Here is a 20964-nt window from a genome sequence, read left to right as displayed (position 1 = left end):
TACATGTGCTGCCTGGGATTGAACGCAGGGCCTCATGTTTGAGAATCCAATTCTGTATCCACTGTGCCACCTTCCAGACCACTTCTGTTTCTTTCTCACTATCTTCTTTCTCTCTTTCATAATTAAATAAATGAACAACTCACATTTTCCACATTGATCACATTCTTTCCTCTCTTGGTCAGTTAGGACTCAACTAGAGCCCACCCCCTGGGAGCCTGTCCTGAGACCTTCCCCATGTCTCTATGTATCCTGGTCTGTGTATGTATAGTCCAAACACAGTAACTAAAGTAAACTTTTTCTCAGCTAACTCTTAATGCATGTAACATGCTCCCATTTATTTATTTATAAAAAAGCATTAAAAGATGATTTGGTGTCTCCCATGATTTGTCAGTCTCCCATTGTTAAACAAAACTTCTTTAAGCATTTACAAACCATTTGTAGGCCGTAGGCTGGATTTGACTTTTGCAGGCTGAAGGAAGGCTGTGGTTTTCTTTTTCTTCTTCTTTTTTTTTATTTCCCCTTTTTTGTAGCCCCCATCCCCTTTTATTGTTGTTGTTATTGATGTTGTCATTGTTGGATAGGATAGAGAGAAATGGAGAGAGGAGGGGAGGAGAAGACGGGGGGGGGGGGGAGAAAGACACCTCCACACCTGCTTCACTGTCTACCCTACAGGTGGGGAGTTGGGGGCTCGAACCGGTATCCTTATGCCAGTCCTTGCGTTTCGTGCCACATGTGCTTAACCTGCTGCGCTACCACCCGACTCCCTATGCTGTGGTTTCTGACTCAGTCAAATCACCTGCTGGGTAATCTTCTTAAAAGCCAGAGTCATGGAGTCAGGCTGTAGCACAGCGGGTTAAGCGCAGGTGGCGCGAAGCACAAAGACCGGCATAAGGATCCCGGTTCGAACCCCGGCTCCCCACCTGCAGGGGAGTCGCTTCACAGGCGGTGAAGCAGGTCTGCAGGTGTCTATCTTTCTGTCCTCCTCTCTGTCTTCCCCTCCTCTCTCCATTTCTCTCTGTCCTATCCCAACAACGACAACAACAATAATAACTACAACAATAAAACAACAAGGGCAAAAAAAAGGGAATAAATAAATAAAATAAATATTAAAAAAAATTTTAAAAAAAGCCAGACTCACACACCTTGCTAAGGAACACTCTCTGCGCCCAAGAATCTGTTTTTTTTTTTAAAGTTTTTAAAATTTTTAAAAAATATTTATTTATTCCCTTTTATTGCCCTTGTTTTATTGTTGTAGTTATTATTGATGTCACTGTTGTTGGATAGGACAGAGAGAAATGGAGAGAGGAGGGGAAGACAGAGAGAAAATAAAGGAGAGACACCTGCAGACCTGCTTCACCACCTGTGAAGGGACTCCCCTGCAGGTGGGGAGCCGGGGGCTCGAACCCGGATCCTTACGCCGGTCTTTGCGCTTTTGCACCACCTGTGCTTAACTCGCTGCGCTACCACCCGACTCCCCAAGAATCTGTTTTGAAAACCATAGCATTTGACTCTAATTCTTCCCTGCTGATGAGGGGTTTTCCTACCTTCTGGAGGGAAAGGCTTGACTGTCACTTATGGTAAAAAAACGAAGAGCAGTGGCCTTGCCTTGAATTGCATTGGTGCCTTTCAAGTGCCATGATAGCATTCCGAACCTCAAAGCCATCTTTTTTTTCCTTTGTAGCTTTGCCAATTTGAGGATTTATCCACATGGATTGGTGTTGCTGGATCTTCAGAGCTATGACGGTGATACCCAAGGCAAAGAAGAAATTGACAGTGTGGGTTTCTCCCTTTTATTTTCTCATGTGTTGGAGGATCATCAAATCTGCTTAGTTGAATGTGTTAAATCACTTTCACACAAAGGCTGGGGAGGGGCCCAGGGATAGAGCACATACCTTAACATATGTGAGGCCCTGGGTTTGCACCAAACACTTAGTTGCTGACTTGTCTATTAATATTAAATGTTCCTCCATCCAGCTTGGTGATTATAGGATAAAAGAAGGGCGGGAGGTTCCTTAGTTTTTGTTAGGAACCTGGCTGCCATTGTCCCCTGGACTGCTCGAGTACTGAGTAATCTCACTTTTTCTTGGAAAGGTCACAGCCTTTAACTAGGATGGAACATCTGCATGGTCCCTGGTTTTACCACCCCCTCCCAATCTTTTCCTTGGCGGTTTAGAGGAAGGTGAGGCAAGCACCATGCAGGCTCGTTGGCTTGTTGGTGTGGGAGTGTGGAATGGGGCCAGGCTTGGAGTCTGCCAGAGATGGTGGACGACAGGTATATTTAGGTATCTGCCAGGATTTCACAGCTCTGTCAACACGGCCTCTACTTCCTGGCCTGTAACTGAGCTGTTCCACTCAGCTGATTCTATAAGCCCGTTGATTTCTTTCAATTGTAGCTTTTGAACAAGATAGAAGAGCGAATGAAGGAGTTGAGCCAGGACAGTACCGGGCGGGTGAAACGGTAAGTCCACTCTTGAATGGCCTTTGATATTTGCTTAATCAGTATGCTGACTGGTATTGACACTTGAGTGGTATCTACTTAAGACGTACAAAAGATCAACATCAACTCCTGCTTCTGACAACATGGTAAGCTGAGCTAGTCGGCTCCTCACACAAAGTGGGGCCATAAGACTGCTCACCTGGAAGGGCATGTGCCACATGCCATGTGCACAGCCTGGGTTCAAGCCCTGCGACCACATGGGGCTGCCTTGGTGGTACCAGGGGAAACTCTAGTGCTATGATGTCTCTTCCACTATATCTGTATCTGAGCTTAAAAGGTGGAAAATAAAAGCCAGCCATTGTATTAGGTTGGTGGTGGGAATGGTGTGCAGAACAGGACTTGTGTCAATAACTGTTCTTTAAACCATTATTTTCTTCAATAAAATGGTCTGGACCAAAACCAGTCAATCCAGGAGTGGAGACCCAGAAGCTACCATAATCAGATAGATGGAAATCTATGAGGAGATACATGCACAAAGACTGAGAAGGGCGGATCCAAGAAAACAGTCATAAAGGAGATGTGGAATGATCCTAAGGGGCTGGAAGTAAAAGTCCTAGATGGCCAGCCACCTCACTGAGGAGAACTAGAAGCCCCACTCTGTCTAAGCTGGTCCTGTAAAAAGCAGAGGTTGCCTGTCTTCAGCCAGTTCTGAGCTCAGAGTAGAATTCAACCCTTTAGACAGATAAATAGCAAAATGGAGTGAGAGAAAATTTGATTCCAAGTTTTTGTGTGAGAGGACTTCGTGTGATTCTGTGAATCAGACCACCCACATTAAGCCTGCAACAGGTAATGGGTATGATTAAGTTTTCCCTGTCTACTGATATAGCCACCAGCAGCATATGACTATTTTGAAATTAAGACAGTTAAAATCATAGCTCTCAATAGCTTGATGTCAATAGCTAGTGTCTGTTTACGCCCATACAGGACAGCTCAGATTTAGAACATTCACATCCTCAGAGAAATTGGAGAGCGGTATTTGCCAGTGGTGTTAGGACCTTAAAGGAGCTTTGATAGAAGTACCAGTTTTAACATTTATAGGAAGGAGTAGAATCTGATTGGTCATGGGAATTTATCATGAATATGCAGCAAGTACTTCTCAGTGGTTTGCCCTGGCCTTGCCCAAGTGGTGAGTGGCCCCTTCCCAGGTCCCATGAGTAGGATATTCCCTTTGAATATACAGACAGACACATCAATGCCTGGATGCATGGATTCCTTTCTGAATTCTCCAGTTTCCACCCTTTTGAGGAAGAGGGAATCCTTCCAGGCAAGAGCTAGTTAATATGTTTGAGTACTCAGTGGTTCAGCATGTGAAGTCCCATCATAGCTCCAGGGTAGATTGTAAGATAGCCAGAAAGTTGTTTGACCTCTGGTGGGGAACTGCGAGAGGAAACATGAATCAGTGTGCAGAACCTTCCCACCTAAAAACAAACAAACAATATCTACCAGTGCACCTAGACTTCTTGGCTTGTTTAGATGTTCTCCCCCTCCCCCCTCCTCAGAACATGACCTCATGCCTTTCACTGTACTTGGTATTTTCCTACTTGCTAAGTTTCCTATGTCTAGCACACACACGCACACACAGAGTTGAACAGGTTTTCTTTATGTGCCATCAGGTGTCTTACTAACTCCACAATAAGGAATTGTCCAATATCAGAAGGCCTGTGTTTTTTATTGATCTGACTTTTACTGGGGGTACTTACTTCTTGGGGGTTAAGTAGATCAAATGTATCTATGGCAATTCAAACATTCATAAAATGTCTTAAGTCAGTTGTTTTTTGGATACAGTAGGTGTATTTTAATTTTATTTTTTATTTAAATAATACCAGAGCACTGCGCAGCTCTGGTTTATAAGAGGTGCCTGGGGATTGAATTTTGGACTTTTGTTGCCTCAGGGATGAAAGTCTTTCAGCATAACCACTATGCAATCTCCCCAGCCCAGTTTAACATTCAATAGTTTCCTAAACAAGAGTGGAATTATTAATAATTCAAAACAAAAAAGACATTGTCTTTATAAAATCAGGGTGAGGGGAAAGACACAAAGTTGGGGATAGATACCTTAGTAGCCTCTTTGTTAGTGACTCTAAAGGACAAGGGTAGCGACACTTGTTGCTACAGATTGAATCATTAACAGCTAACTCAGCAGCATCTATGATAATACTCCTCCGTGGCTGTTGAAGTCTCAACTTTCAGCTAAGAAGCCATGGAGTTTATTAGAACACATATCCATGTATTCTACTACATAAAAGAGAAGGAAAAAGAAGACGAGCTTACATCAAGGAAAAGCATTCTAAGAATGAACAGGCGCACAGTTTATAGTCAGCCTGCCACTCAGGGTGGCTTCTGCCTGACCTTATCCAGAGGATCTGTTTTCGATTTCCTGCATGGAAGGTCGAAACAGGAGTTGTGTAGGGCTCCAGAATGTCTCCTGTAGCTCATTCCAGGGAGCTGCACTTCCTGCTAGCATGAGTACTTCTTCAAGAATGACTTCCGCATCCTGTGAGACATCCTTGTCTCATTGCCAGCCTTTAAAAGGTTTAAAAAACCCTTTGTGTTGCGAGAATGGGCGTTTACTTTCAGTGGATTTCTGCACAGTTCAGTAGCTACTTATGACCAACAGAGTGGGGATAGATGGATAGTGAGTGACTTGGTGTGTCATCTCCATCCAGCATATAGGCGGCCTACACAGCCACCACACCCACTAAGTCCTGTTGGCCCAGAGAGTGGTCCTCTCTGGGACTCTGCATTTTACAAGAACCATCCACCACACACAGACCTCTGCCTGCATTTTATGTTCTAGTGACTGAGGGTGTTCACCTGAACAATGAAGAAATGGTTGGGAGTTTTTTTTTAGGGTTAAATGAGAGTTTGTGAGCATTTGCTTTCTAGATGTTAGTTTTTTTTTTTTTTTTTTTCCCATAGAAAGCCTCTTCCACTTGTACCAGGTTCAGACTACTGTTGAAAGCTCATCAGAGCAAGTCAGCAGTAGTAGCTAGGCATTTTAGATGCCTCCAGCTGTCAGACTGTCAGAACACTCCTGTGTGTGAGAACACATGGCCGGCACTCCTTGGAGTTTGTGTTCTGGCTAGCATTGCCAAACTTCTTTTCCAGGTCTTTTTTTCCCCCTGTGATTTAGTGTCCTCTGCTGGTAGTTTCTAGTACACTCACCTATTCAACATACCTGGCCTTTGCAAAAGGAGGGAACGAGAGAAACATGAGTTTGCAGTCACTAGTGATTTTTAGTTCAAGACAGGATGTCCTAGCTGCCAGAGCTAGTGGTGAAGGTCTGTTTATTTGTTGATAAAAACCAGTGTTGGGCAGGATAGCATAAAGGTTATGCAAACAGACTCTCATGTCTGATGTTCCCAGGCTGTAGGTTCAGGTTCAGTCCCCTGCACCACCATAAACCAGAGGTGAGCAGTGCTCTGGCAAATATTGATTAATTAATTAATTAAGTCTATAAAACACACCTGTTACCCTGCTTAGCAATTTCAAAGGAAAACAAGTAACCTTTCTTTGGTTCATAGATTGTTTTTTTTTCAACTTTTAAAAAAATGTTTTATTATTTTTATTTATTGGATAGAGACAGCTAGAAATTGGGAGGGAAGGGGTAGATAGAGAGGGAGAGAGACAGGAGACACCTGCAGCCCTACTTCACCACTCGCAATGCTTTCCGCCCGCTGCACGAGGGGACTGGGGGTTCAAATCCGGAACCTTATGCATTGTAACGTGTGCTCAACCAGGTGCTTCAGTTCACAGATTGTTTACACATCTAAAGGACTTGAAAAATGCATATATAATAGTTTTAGGGGCTGAATATTGAAAGAGTTAAGTTTACTGAAATAAATTTTACTGAAAAAAAAAAAGAATGTCCATATTATCTGCAACATCTATGTTCAGCAGAGAAGCAATTACAGAAGCCAGACTGGCCACCTTCTATACCCCATCAAGAATTTTGGTCCATACTCCCAGAGAGATAAAGAATAGGGAACCCGGGGGTCGGGCGGTGGCGCAGTGGGTTAAGCTCATGTGGCGCAAAGCGCAGGGACCAGCATAAGGATCCCGGTTCGAGTCCCTGGCTCCCCACCTGCAGAGGAGTTGCTTCACAGGCGGTGAAGCAGGTCTGCAGGTGTCTATCTTTCTCTCCCCCTCTCTGTCTTCCCCTCCTCTCTCCATTTCTCTCTGTCCTATCCAACAATGAACAACATCAACAAAGGCAATAATAATAACCACAATGAGGCTACAACAAAAAGGGGAAAAATGGCCTCCAGGAGCGGTGGATTCATGGTGCAGGCACCGAGCCCAGCAATAACCCTGGAGGAAAAAAAAAAAAAGAAGAATAGGGACCCTTCCAATGGAGGAGATGGGATATGGGACTCTGGTGGTGGGAACTGTATGGAATTGTATCCCACTTGTCCTATAATCTTGTCAATAACTATTAAATCACCAATATAAATACATAAATAAATAAGAAGGAATTTCCATATAATATGTTGCCATTACCACCTTCATGCAGGGACATAAACTCACCGCTAGTGTCTAGAGCAGAATCCATATTCAAGTTCTCCAAATTAACCCAGTAATCTCTTTTATTGCTATTACAGGTATATAGGACTGTATACTGTTTTTTTTAATTTAAATTCTTTTTAAAAAATATTTATTTCCTTTTTGTTGCCCTTGTGTTTTTATTGTTGTTATAGCTATTGTTGATGTCATTATTGTTGGATAGGACAGAGAGAAATGGAGAGAGGAGGGGAAGACAGAGAGGGGGAGAGAAAGATAGACACCTGCAGACATGCTTCACTGCCTGTGAAGCGAACCCCCTGCAGGTGGGGAGCCGGGGACTTGAACCGTATATAAATTCTTTCTTACCCCTATTATTCACATTTCTTTAAAAACAATTTTTTTTTTTTCATCAGAGCACTGCTCAGTTCTGGCTTATGGTGGTACGGGAGATTGAACCTAGGACTTTGGAGCCTCAAGCATGAGATTTTTGCATAACTATTATGCTATTATGCGATCTACCCCTGCCCCCCTCATTATCCAAGAATGTGTCAGCCCCCCCCCCCTCCCCCATGATTCATGATATTGATAGGTTGGAAAAGCCAAGAACAGGTGTTGTGGAGAAAGATTCATCTTGCAGGTTTGTCTGATGCCCCCTCCACTGAGTCATGATGACATGTTATTAAAGGCATCTCTCTGGGTGCAAGGGGTGTGTCCCACTGCTGGCACTACCTTCCGGCCCCCAGCCTTCTTGTTTCTTTATCACTCTAGCACTTGTGAAGTTAGGAATTGAACTTGGAAATGCTTGCTTTAAAGTCAATGGACTATCACTACAGCCACCTCCTAGGCTGCATCCTTCAACTTTAATTAGGGAAAATTTAACACATTCCAGAGAAATGCTGTGAAAAGTAAACTTATATAAAGACATGGAAGTGGCACACCTAATTGAGTGTAAACATGACAGTGAGCAAAGGCTTAGGTTCAAGCCCTTGGTCCCCACCTATAGAAAAAAACTTCATGAGGGATGAAACGGTGCTGCAGGTATATCTTTCTCTCTTCCTCTCTAACTCCTCCTTTTCTTTCAATTTCCCTCTGTCTCTATCCTAAACAAATAAGAACAAAAATTGATTTACAAGAGAGCCTATATATGCAGTAGTTGTTGACATTTGGCAGTGGTTCTCATGTTTGTGTAAACTTTAAAGCCCACTTTCCAGGGTTAGCTTGGGGCTTGCTTTTGTACTCCCAAGTTCAACAGTGATGTTGTGTGACTTTTTTCCAGTGCAGGTTATTTTTTTCTTTTTTTCTTTTTCTGTTTTTTTTTTATTGGGGAATTAATGTTTTACATTCAACAATTTTTTTTTTTTGGCCAGATTACCACCCATCGTTCGAGGAGGGGCCATAGACAGATATTGGCCCACTGCTGATGGCCGCCTGGTTGAGTATGACATAGATAAGGTGGTGTATGATGAAGATTCACCTTACCAGAACATTAAAATTCTACACTCAAAGCAGTTTGGAAATATCCTCATCCTTAGCGGGGACGTCAGTAAGTATCTCATCCCTGTCCAAGTGACTGACGATGTGTTTTCCTGATGGGTAGCACCGCTGCTCCTCTATTTCTCTAAGTTTATCCTTGGTACTGATGCTTCCCAAAATAACATTTGTGCCACAGTAATCTGGATTGTCTGGGCTTTCATGCACAGTCAGGAAAGCTGTGTGTTGACATTGCTTTTTACAGAAGTCTCTTTGCTAGGAAATATTTCCAGCCCAAGTAGACATAATATTGTCTGATGAACCCATGTGTACTCACCATTGAACAGTAACAGCTAGCAGCTCTTAGCCAGCTTTGTTTGGTTTTCTTGCTAAGGCTTTGCTGTTCCAGACTGATTTTTTTTTTACATTTAATTTAATTTTTTATTTTGATAGGATGGAGAGAAATTAAGAGGGGAGGGAGACAGGTGAGCACAGTTTCACTGCTCACAAAGCTTTCCTCTTGGCAGGTGGAGACCAGGGACTAGAATCTGGGTCCTTACACATGGTAATGTGTAGACTGACTTTTTTTTTCAGATAGAGAGAGACAGGAAGTGAGGAAAAGATAGCACACCATTGAAGTTGGGGGGGGGCGCAGGCACGATTGTCCATTATTTCTCCTAAATCCCAGCCCACTTTTCTCTCTCACATATTGTGAAGCAAGTCTCAGACACTTTTATTTAATCTGGGAAGATTAAATAATTGCACTTAGTTACTATGTATCTCAGAATACTTTTTTAAAAAGATTTTATTTATTTATTTATTTTTTTTAAGTTTTTTTTAAATTTTATTTTTGAGAGAGATGCAGAGAGAGAAACATCAGAGCACTGCTCAGCTCAGGCTTATGGTGGTACGGGGGATTGAACCTGGGACTGAGGAGCCTCAGGCATGAGAGTCTGTTTGCATAACCATTATGCTGTCTCCCCTGCCCAAGATTTTATTTATTAATGAGAAAGACAGAAGGAGAGAGAGAAAGAACCAGACATCATTCTGGTACATGCGTGACCTCACGTTTGAGAGTCTAATGTTTTATCCACTGCACCATCTCCCAGACCACCTCAGAATACTTGTTAAACTAACTTTTTCTCACTAAAATCTATGTAATCTTTTGTATTAGATAGATAGGACTGATGGAAAAAAATCCTTTTGTACATTGGCAGGCTTTAGAGATGGAAATGAAAAAATAAACTGGATGTTTAGACTAGATCCCAGCACTTTCTCATGTGGGTGGGTTTGGGTAGGGTCACTATTTTGCCTGTCTGTTCTTCCTCTCCAGATTTGGCCGAGAGTGATCTGGCATATACCCAGGCCATTATGGGAAATGGCAAAGAGGACTACACTGGCAAGGATGTGCTGATCCTGGGAGGTGGAGACGGCGGCATTTTATGTGAAATAGTCAAACTGAAACCAAAGATGGTCACTATGGTAGAGATATCCTTGGCTGTATAAGGAGATGACCAGTGGTCTATTTTAAAAATTTATTTATTCCCTTTTATTGCCCTTATTATTTTATTGTTGTAGTCATTGTTGGATAGGACAGAGAGAAATGGAGAGAGGAAGGGAAAACAGAGAGGGGGAGAGAAAGATAGACACCTGCAGACCTGCTTCACCGCTTGTGAAGCGACTCCACTGCAGGTGGGGAGCCAGGGGCTCAACCGGGATTCTTATGATGGTCCTTGAGCTTTGTGCCATGTGCCCTTAACCCGCTGCACTAACGCCCGACTCCCGACCAGTGAGTGGTCTTTTGTTTTCTTACTCTCTTTTCTATTCTTTCGCTCTTCCCTTTCTTTCCCCTTCTTCCTCCCTCCCTTTCTTTCCCCAAAGATGTTGAGTGTTATGTGTCATAAAAATATCCTTGAACAAACACTCCCATTTGCTGCCACTAGCCTGTTTATGTGACCACCAACACAGACACAGAGATGATCTAGTTAAGAATTAAAGAGTAAGTGACTCTGGTAATTTATTTACCTACAACTCAGGAGTTGCTGAAATGTATTCTTCATTGGAAGAAAAGCCAAGTTGGTTCCTTTTCTTAGAGATAGAAAGACAGAGACTGAGAGAAGATGAAAGAGACCACAGCACTGAAACTTCCTTCAGTGCACTGGGGCCCAGGCTTGAACCTGGGTTGTGCACATGGCAAAACAGTGCATGATCCAAGTGAGCTACTTTGCTGGCCTGATTCTTACTTTATTTTTGTGTTGTTGGTGCAAAACTAAAACCATTGTCTCTTTTTTTTTTTTTTTTTTTGCCACGGGGCTTGGAGCCAGCACCACGAATCCACAGCTCTTGGAGGCTACCCGTCCCGTTTTGTTGCTCATGTGGTTGTTATTGTTGTTATAGCCGTTATTGTTGGATAGGACAGAGAGAAATGGAGAGTGGAGGGGAAGACAGAGTGGGAGAGAAAGACAGACACCTGCAGACCTGCTTCATTGTGAAGCAACCCCTCTGCAGGTGGGGAGCTGGGGGCTCGAACCGGGATGCTTACGCTGGTCCTTGCGCTTTGCACCACGTGCACTTAACCTGCTGTGCTGCCACCCAGCCTCTCCCCTTTCATCTTTTTTTTTTTTTAATTGCTATCAGGGTTATCACTAGGGTTTAGTGCCAGCACTACTTGTGGTCATATTTTTCATTTTTATTTTACTTTTTTTTTTATTTGACAGGACTGAGAGAAACTGAGAAGGGAGATAGAGAGATAGATACCTGTAGGCCTACTTCAACACTCATGAAGTGTCTCTGCTGCAGGTGGGGAGTGGGGGCTTTAACCCAGATCCTTGCACATGGTGATACGTGCACTTAACTAAGTGCACCACTGCCTGGCCCCTTCATCATTTAAAGAAATATTGTGATACTCAAATGTTATAAAACTTGTGTTTGTGTTAATCTTTTCTTTAAAGTATTACTGTTTCAGATTTTTTTAGTATATCAAAGATCAGGGTAAATTTCTCCTTAACCTGCTTGGAACATTGACCAGATGGTGATTGATGGATGTAAGAAGTACATGCGAAAAACTTGTGGCGACGTCTTAGACAATCTGAAAGGAGACTGCTATGAGGTGATTATTTTTTCAAATAACGGTGCTTAGGTTGACGATAATATAATTATTGTTAATGAGGTGGATTGGGCCTCCTTAAGACAGCTTTACATAGAACTGGTTAGACCTTTTTGTAGAAGAGCAGGGTTAGTTTTCCCTCTACCCTTCCATAGCGTTGTTGGAAAAGTTGTAACACATTTTTACGTAGGAAACTAGGACATGGGGGCCTGGTGGTAGTGCACTGGGTTAAGCGCACATAGTACGAAGTGCAAGGACCTGTGCATGGGTCCCAGTTTGAGCCCCTGGCTCCCCACCTGCGGGGGGAGGGGCTCACCTCACAGATGCTGAAGCAGGTCTGATAACTCTGTAGTTCTCAGCTGGCACTCCTACAAAAAAAAAAGGCAGATGGACAAGAAAAAATACACAAGTGTATTAGTACCTATACCTCATGCATGCATTTGCGATATCCAGAGAAAAACCAGTAACAATTCCAAGGTAGATGTAGAAATTAGGCTCAAATACAATTTACGGAGGGGAAGGCAGAAGGCCATGGGCCTCTGTGGAGAGTAATGATGTCTGATTAGAGGCTGCCTTTCCCGCTTCAGTGTCCTCGGAGAGCATCTATGGCTGTGGAAGTCCTTTTGGAAGGCCTGTCTCTGGGCAGGTACGGGGAGTCCTGGTGAAGCCCCCTTCCTGCAGTTGCTGGTTTCCCAGTGCCCACAGCTTAAAATTTTCAATATATCAAAGTGTGTGTTTTGAGGAAGAATATTCTGCTATGCTTCTTCTTTTAAATTATAGGTTATATATGTATGTATATCAGGGGAGGGGTCTACATATAAGAAACTCTATATAGATTTTAAACTTTATGACATTAAACCATTATTTTGTAAAAACAAACAAAAAGGTCATGTTTTATCTTTTCTTCTTCTCCTCCTCCTTTTTTTTTTTTTGCCACCAGGGTTATCACTGGGGCTCAGTGTCTGCATTTTGAAGCTATAGCTCTTGGTAGCCACCCCCCCACCTCCCCTTTATTTGATAGGACAGAGAGAAATTGAGAGGGGAGGGGAAGATAGAGCAGAGGAAATATAGACACCTGCAGACCTCCTTCACCACTTGTGAAGTGACCTTCTGCAGATGTGGAGCTGGGGGTTCAAATAGGGACTCTTAGGCTGGTCCTTGCGCTTTGTGCCATGTGTGCTTAACCCGCTGCTCTACTGTCCAGGCCCTTATTACTTCTATAACTATCTATCTATCTTATCTATCTATCTATCTATCTATCTCTGCATTTTTTTCTACTATGGTCCTTCCTTCTCTTCCTTTTTAAGTCACACCTACTACTTCTGAGTATCCTTCCTCTCCTGCACCCCTCTCTCGGGGTCCTTGTGAACCCCTCTGGTCATCTTCCCCTAACATTTACCCTTCTGTGTCTTCACAGAGCCTCAGGCATCAAAGCCTTATTGTATAATCATTACGCTATCTTCCCCCACCTTAAACACGTGTAACTCTAGATTTAGGGGTGGTTTAATTTGTTGACTTGTGAATTACTTACACCTAACCCTCCTTCCTGAATGTGTGTGCATCCAATTTTATTTCATGGTATATTATGTTCTTTTAAATTCCCTGGAGAAGGGCAAGGGTAGATAGCATAATGGTTATGCAAAGAGACTCTCATGCCTGAAGCTCCAAAGTCTCAGATTCAAACCCCTGCACCACCATAAGCCAGAGCTGAGCAGTGCTCTGGTAAAAAAAAAAAAAAAACTCCCTGGGGATGATGTCTACATTAAAATACAATAGGTTGTTTTGCAGGCAAAGGGATGCTCTTTGAAAGTTTAAGCTGGGAGTAGGGATTAGGTTTTTCTGAGCATGATAGAGCTGTTTCCCAGTGAGAGATAAATTGCCTTTGTTTACAAATGTTTGCATTTTTAGTCTTGTCATTTACTACAGTATGTTACTCTTCACATTTGTGTCAACTAGGTTCTAGTTCAGTTTTATGAGTGAAGAAGATTCAGTTTAGAATACATTTATCCAAGTTTATAGTGTAACTTCAGAGAAGTGATTCAGACTAATGTCTTCCCAGCTCTGTTAAAAATGGCTCTCTTGGGAGTCGGGCTGTAGCGCAGCGGGTTAAGTGCTGGTGGCGCTAAGCTCAAGGACCGGCGTCAGGATCCCGGTTCGAGCTCCCGGCCCCCCACCTGCAGGCAGGTCCCTTCACAGGCGGTGAAGCAGGTCTGCAGGTGTCTGTCTTTCTCTCCCCCTCTCTGTCTTCCCCTCCTCTCTCCATTTCTCTCTGTCCTATCCAACAACAACGACATCAATAATAACTACAACAATAAAACAACAAGGGCAACAAAAGGGAATAAATAAATAAAATTAAATTAAATTAAAATAAAAAAATGACTCTCTTATATGGATCTAAAGAACATATATAGGGGAGTTGGGCGGTAGGGCAGCAGGTTAAGCGCAGGTGGGGCAAAGTGCAAGGACCAGCATAATGATCCCAGTTTGAGCCCCCGGCTCCCCCCCTGCCAGGGAGTCGCTTCACAGGCAGTGAAGCAGGTCTGCAGGTGTCTTATCTTTGTGTCTCTGTCTTCCCCTCCTCTCTCCATTTCTCTCTGTCCTATCCAACAATGACGACATCAATAATAACAACAATAAGAACTACAACAGTAAAACAACAAGAGCAACAAAAGGGACTAAATAAATATTAAAAAATCAAAAGAAAACATATATCGGGGCCTGGCAGCTATTACCATGCAAGGACCTGGGTTCCAGCCCTTGGTGCCAAACTGCATGGGGTGAGCTTTATATGAACAGTGAAGCAGTTCTGCAGGTGTCTCTCTTTATCTCTTCATATCTCCTCCTCTCCTCTTGATTACTCTCTGTCTCTATCCAAAATAAATAAAATATTTAAAACATATGTTTTTAGGTATTTAATTGGTATGTTTTAATGGCCGAGATGTTAATTACAGCATCGACTGCTTCTTGCTAAGCAAATTATTATCTATCCTCTATCCTGTTCTGCTTGTATGTTGACCAATCAGTATAGTTTGTATGCATATATTTGGAGAATAATGACTTTCTTAGCAGGGCAACAAGTCAAGCAATGAACAAGTGCTACCCAGACCAAGGTTTCTCTCTAGGCCAGGACTTTGACAAGTTCCCTCAGTTAGTGAAATCTGGGATGAAAAGTTACACATATTTATCTCCCACCTGAGTAAATACGTCCCTACTTTAAGAGAATGGGGACATGAGAAGCATGAAGGGGAAATGGGCAGCCCAGTGCACCTGAGCCTGTGGTGTGCTGTGTGCCTATAGGCTTCTGTGATGGGAGCCCAGTGGGAAGATTGACGAATCTCGGAAAACAGCCTCCCGACCTGGACACGCAAGGCAAAGCCTGGCACTTGGGAGCTAGTGCTAAGGGGAAACAGTAGGGGCCAGAGAGACTGCTCATCAGGTAAAGTGCCTGCCGTGCCACACTTGTGCCCAGGTCTCAACCCTGGCTGTCAATACAGGGCAAGTGCTCTGTGACACTAGGTGCGCCGCTATGTTCCACCGCTGGGGAGCCAGAGACGACCCGAACTGCCCCTGCGGCTCCAGACAGACTATGACCCACATAGTCAACGACTGCCACCTCTCCAGATTCAAAGGAGGTCTCGAAACTTGACATCAGGCTCAACCTGACGCTGTTGACTGGCTACGGAAGAAGGGCAAACGCTAGTAGTAGTAGTAGTAGGGAAGCTCCAGTACTGTGATATTTCAGTCTGAATGAAAAAGTGACTGAGAGCGGTGAGATTGCATATTATGTGTTTTGACCTGGCTCTGCAAGCAAATATTAAAAAAGGAAGGAACGAAGAAAAGAGAGGTTTTTTTTTTTTTGAAATGATCTTGAGGAAGTTGGGTGCTCAAAATGCTCTTTCTTCTGTCTTTCTGAAACAGAACAACCACCAGGGGGAGCCTGGAGAAATCTGAGACTGGGTTTTTCTAGCTCTGAAGGGACTGGAGGCTCTTGATCTGTGAGACAGCAGCATAAATCTGTGTTGTTAAAATGCTGCCACTAAAAGATGTTCAGGAGGGGCCAGTCGGTGGCGCACCTGGTTCAGCACATATATTACAGTGTGCAAGGACCCAGGGTCAAGCCCCTGGTCCCCACCTGCAGGTGGAGAGCTTTATAAGTGGGTGAAATAGGGCTGCAGGATTCTCTCTGTCTCTTTTCCTCTCTGCCTCTTCTTCCCCTCTCAACTTTTCTCTGTCTATATCCAATAATAAATGATTATTTTTTAGTTGTGTGTCTTTTAAAAAATGGATTATCACCTCTGTTGACATTAATGTAGAACACAAAGGGAAAGGCTAAATGATGCTTTTATTTATGTATAAAATTTCCAAGCAAGATAGTAAATTAAATCTGGCAGTTTATTTAAAGAATTGTATTACGCCCAGGAAGGATTTTGTTCAAAAATTAAATCTGGAAAACAAATTGAATTTATGAAGTTTTGATAGGGTCTAAAGACAGTCTTTAAAAGCTTTTCTTTTTGATAGGCTAAACGCAAAAACACTTTGCAAGCTCTGGGGAGGTTGGGTTAGATTTCTGCTCAAAATAATGGCCAGTTTTTATGAAATATTCAGGAGTAAATTTTTAAAATTTATTTATTTTTTTAAGTTTTTAAAAATGTATTTATTTTCCCTTATGTTGCCCTTGTCTTTTTATTGTTGTAGTTATTATTGTTGTTATTGATGTCATTGTTGTTGGATAGGACAGAAAGAAATGGAGAGAGATGGGGAAGACAGAGAGGGGGAGAGAAAGACAGACACCTATAGACCTGCTTCACTGCCTGTGAAGCGACTCTCCTGCAGGTGGGGAGCCGGGGGCTTGAACCTGGATCCTTACGCCGGTCCCTGCACTCTGCGCCACGCGCGCTTAACCCGCTGCACTACCGCCCAACTCCCTTAAATTTATTTTTAGTTTTTTTTATTTATAAAATGGAAGTAGTGACAAGACCATAGGATAAAAGGGGCACAATTCCATATAATTCCCACCACCAGAACTCCGTATCCGCTCCCCTCCCTTCAAAGCATTCTCAGGAGTAAATTTTTCTAGACCAGTACTGTGACATGATTGAGCATTGTGTTAAGGGTGGGCTCCAGTGTGTTAAAAATTACATGCCCGAGGCTCCAGAGGTCGAAGGTTCGATCCTGGATCACACAGAGCTGGGTGTTGCTCTGATTGGTCTCTCTCATACACACTCATAAAGGTAATTTTTGTATAAAAACAGTTAAATTTTATTGACATTTAATTGCCATTTAAATGTGGAGAGACACAGTATATTTCTTCGATGAAAATATCATACAATGCCTATTCCTGATTATAAAGAATTGCAGTTAGAATTCTGGGTTGGTTTTTTTGTTTGTTTTGCTTTTTCTTCTTCAGTTAGGCCTGTTTAAAAAATTTTGACAGTGTACATTTAAAGGTCTTACTGACTTCATTCAGTGATTCTATCTAACAAGTAGAAAGGAAATCTTTTTTTTAAATGAAATTTTTATTTTTTATTTATTTACTTTTATTTTATTTATAAATAGGAAACACTGACAAAACCATAGGCTAGCAGGGGCACAACTCCACACAATTCCCACCACTAGAACTCTGTATCCCATCCCCTCCCTTGATAGCTTTCCTGTTCTTTAACTCCCTGAGAGTATGGACCCAGGGTCATTGTGGGGTGCAGAAGGTGGAAGGTCTGGCTTCTGTAATTGCTTCCCCGCTGAACCTGAGCGCTGACAGGTCAATCTATACTCCCAGCCTGCCTCTCTCTTTCCCTAGTGGGGAAGGGTTCTGGGGAATTGGAGCTCCAGGACACATTGGTGGGGTTGTCTGTCCAGGGAAGTCTGGTTGGCATCATGGTATCATCTGGAACCTGGTAGCTGAAAATAGAGTTAACATATAAAGCCAGGTGTTGTTCAGGACAAAAGAATTTTGGACCAGGGAGAGAATTCAGCCTGTTATAGCACCACCTTGTATGCTTGAGGCCCCAGAGGCTGCAGGTTCGGTCCCAGGCACTGGTTTTATTGCAGTGCTTTGATCTACTTTCCCCTCTCACAATAAGTAACTTTCTCTCTCTCTCTCTCTCTCCCCCTCCCTCTCCCTCTCTCCCTCTCTCCCTCTCTCCCTCTCCCACTCCAGGGTCATCGCTGGGGCTCGATGCCACTGGTCCTGGTGGTTGTTTTTTCCCCTCCATTTTATTGAATGGGACAGTGAGAGATTGAGAAGGATGGGAGATATAGAGGGAAAGAGAGAGCTGGGTGGTGCCACACTTGGTTGAGTGCACGTTACAATGCACAAGTAGGGAAAGCTGTACCTTCTCCACAGAACTGTGAAGCTAATCACTCGATGCATTCAGTCAGGGCTCATCAGGAGACTGGTGAGTGTCAGAGGACAGCTCACCTGCCAGGGTGTCTGCTTCACCATGCACTCGGGGTGCGGTTAGAGCCCCGGCACCACGCAGGAGTGCCTTGGCGTCGCGGAGAAGCTCTGGTGCTGTGGTGTCTCTTGCAGTCTGATAATTGAACTCTGGCTCATTTCTCACATGGTCTACCTGAAGACAGTGTGAGATTCCCCGCTGTGTGCAGGGCTCTGTCTCTCAGGGCCTCCCTCTGCTTTGTTCCAGCTGCTAGTCCACATCTGCAGGAGAGCTGCAGCTCTTGACTGCTGTGCTCCTCTCACCAGTGACTCTGGTTGTGCAAGCTAATAGTTAGTACCTCTTATCTGACTTTATTACCAGCAGCACTTGAACTGTTGGAGAAAATTGAAAAAGTCAGTAATTTGAGGTAAAGTGCAAAAGTAAGTATGAACTTGACTTTCAGATAGTTCTAGGCGTGAACTACGTGGGTCCATTTTCAGATGCCCTTTAATGAGCCATGGAACCCCTCAGGTGTGTTTCTCCATTTGTAAAGAGTGTGTGTGTGTGTGTGTGTGTGTGTGTGTGTGTGTGTGTGTATGTGTGTGATAATAGTGCCAGTGTAAAGGTTGTGAGAGAGAGATAGAGATAATAATAGTGCAAGTAGAGCTTTTGGGGTGAAATGAGAAGGGGTGTAAAGCATCAGGTGAGTGCTGGGTTTTAGTTCTGTCCCAGGCCTGGTGGAAGCCATTCTTGCTTCCCAGGCGGGCGTGGTGGAGCTCGGCCCCAGCTTGCATTTTCCTCACTATGCGTGTCTGGTGTCTGACTACTTGCACACATGTTGGCTCACCTGCATCTGCTCTGTCCTCTCTGACAGGTTCTGATAGAAGACTGCATCCCAGTACTGAAGAGATACGCCAAAGAAGGGAGGGAGTTTGATTATGTGATTAATGACCTAACAGCTGTTCCAATCTCTACGTCTCCAGAGGAAGGTAGACTATGTCCTCTTATTTTCTCTTAAGATTTTGTTCATGGAAATGCTTCTCCTGGCATCATCTGAGGTGAAAGGATCTTAGAGGTGGTCTAGTTAAATGCTTCATTTTTATTCACAGGTAATTCAGCTGAAAGTTGGGATGGGAGGATGGCTGGATTTGGCATCTTCACTACTGAATGAGCAGATTAATTCAGCCATTGGAGACATTAAATAAAACCACTCATAACCATAATATTGAGACACTAGCTTGGTCATTCATTTATTTTTTGCCACCAAGCTTATTTTCAGGACTCAGTGCCTATATGCCTCCATTCCTTTCAGCAGTCTTTTTTTTTCTTTTTCTTTTTCAGAGAGTGAGTAAAAGGGGGGAGAAAGGGAGACACAGCAGCACAACTCCAGCGTTGATGAAGCTGCCCACTATAGGTGCTTCCATGTTTTGGCCTAAGACTTGAACCTGAATCCTTATGCATCATAGCATGTGCTCTACTGGGTGAGCCACCTGCTGGCCCCCAGGGGCATTTAAGTACAGTGTGCTTTTTCCGGTACTGGGACAAACCAGTATTTTGGTTTTTGTTTTTAAGATTTTAAAACTATTTATTTATTGGATAGAAACAGAGAAACTGAGATGGGAGGGGGGGACTAGGGAGAGAGAAGACACCTGTAGCATTGCTTCACTGTTCGTGAAGCTTCCCCTCTGTAGCTAAGGATGGGGGCTTGAACCTGGGTACTTGTGCACTCAACTGGGTGTGCCACCATCCAGCCCGCTGTGTGCATGTGTTTAATAAGATTTTATTATTTGGGGAGTCGGGCTGTGGCGCAGCGGGTTAAGCGCAGGTGGCGCAAAGCGCAAGGACCGGCGTAAGGTTCCCGGTTCGAGCCCCCAGCTCCCCACCTGCAGGGGAGTCGTTTCACAGGCGGTGAAGCAGATCTGCAGGTGTCTGTCTTTCTCTCCCCCTCTCTGTCTTCCCCTCCTCTCTCCATTTCTCTCTGTCCTATCCAACAACGATGACATCAATAACAACAACAATGAAACAACAAGGGCAACAAAAGGGAATCAGTAAAAAAAAAAAAAAATAAAAATAAATGATTTTATTATTTGGTCCTCACCTGCAGGGGGAAGGCTTTGCAAGTGGTGAAGCAGGACTGCAGGTGTCTCTCTGTCTCTCTCCCTTCTCAACCACCCCTTCCATCTTGATTTCTGGCTGTCTCTAGCCAATAAATAAATAAATAAATAAATAAAGATAATAAAATTTTTTTAAAAAGATTTTATTATTTGTTGATGAAGGAGAAAAGGAGAACCAGATAGCACTTTCGTACATGTGCTGTTGGGGATTGAACTCAAGACCTCATTCTTGAGAGTCTATGATGTTATCCACTGTATCACCTTCCAGACTGCACTAGTCTGCTTTTCTTTCTTTCTTTCTTTCTTTCTTTCTTTCTTTCTTTCTTTCTTTCTTTCTTTCTTTCTTTCTTTCTTTCTCCCTTTCTCCTTTTCTTTTCTTTCTTTCTTTCTTTCTTTCTTTCTTTCTTTCTTTCTTTCTTTCTTATAATTAACTTTATTTAATTTGATAGGACAGAAAAATTGAGAGGGAAGGTGGGGAGAGAAGGAGAGAGAGAGAGACACCTGCAGCCCTACTTCACCACCTTGAAGCTTTCCCCCTACAGGTGGGGACCAGGGTCTCAAACCCAGGTCTTTGTGCACTGTTGTAGTGTGTGTGCTTAACCAAGTGCACCACCACCTGGTGGCCTTTTCTTTTCAGAGGAAGAATTTTAAAAAGTAGCATCGGAGCAACTTTATACCCTAAAAATGAAAAATGAATCCCAAACTCAGACCTTAGTAAAAATAAATCAAACTAGATCATAGATCTAAAAGGAAAAACAAACAAACAAAAACCAGTATCTTCAGGGCTTGGAGTTAGCCAGAATTCTTTGACATGACGTCAAAAACAAGACATCTAAAATAAAATGATAAATAACTTGAAGCCAAAAAGGAAAGACTTTTGCTATGTTGAAAACTGTATTA

General features: G+C 43.2%; 1 protein-coding gene across 1 annotated transcript in view; it reads left to right on the top strand.

Moving 5' to 3' along the window:
* Window positions 1–20964, top strand: part of SMS (spermine synthase) — a 64366-nt gene that overhangs the window by 33712 nt on the left and 9690 nt on the right. Inside the window, exons 3-8 of the mRNA XM_060182881.1 lie at window positions 1682–1775; window positions 2394–2458; window positions 8368–8543; window positions 9804–9960; window positions 11492–11579; window positions 18825–18939. Coding sequence (XP_060038864.1) covers window positions 1682–1775; window positions 2394–2458; window positions 8368–8543; window positions 9804–9960; window positions 11492–11579; window positions 18825–18939 — 695 coding nt within the window. The remainder of the gene's footprint in view (window positions 1–1681; window positions 1776–2393; window positions 2459–8367; window positions 8544–9803; window positions 9961–11491; window positions 11580–18824; window positions 18940–20964) is intronic.

The sequence above is a fragment of the Erinaceus europaeus genome, chromosome X, assembly GCF_950295315.1.
Source record: "Erinaceus europaeus chromosome X, mEriEur2.1, whole genome shotgun sequence".
Classification (NCBI taxonomy): Eukaryota; Metazoa; Chordata; class Mammalia; order Eulipotyphla; family Erinaceidae; genus Erinaceus; species Erinaceus europaeus.
Note: the sequence above shows the minus strand (reverse complement) of the source record. Positions and strands in the feature narration are given on the sequence as shown.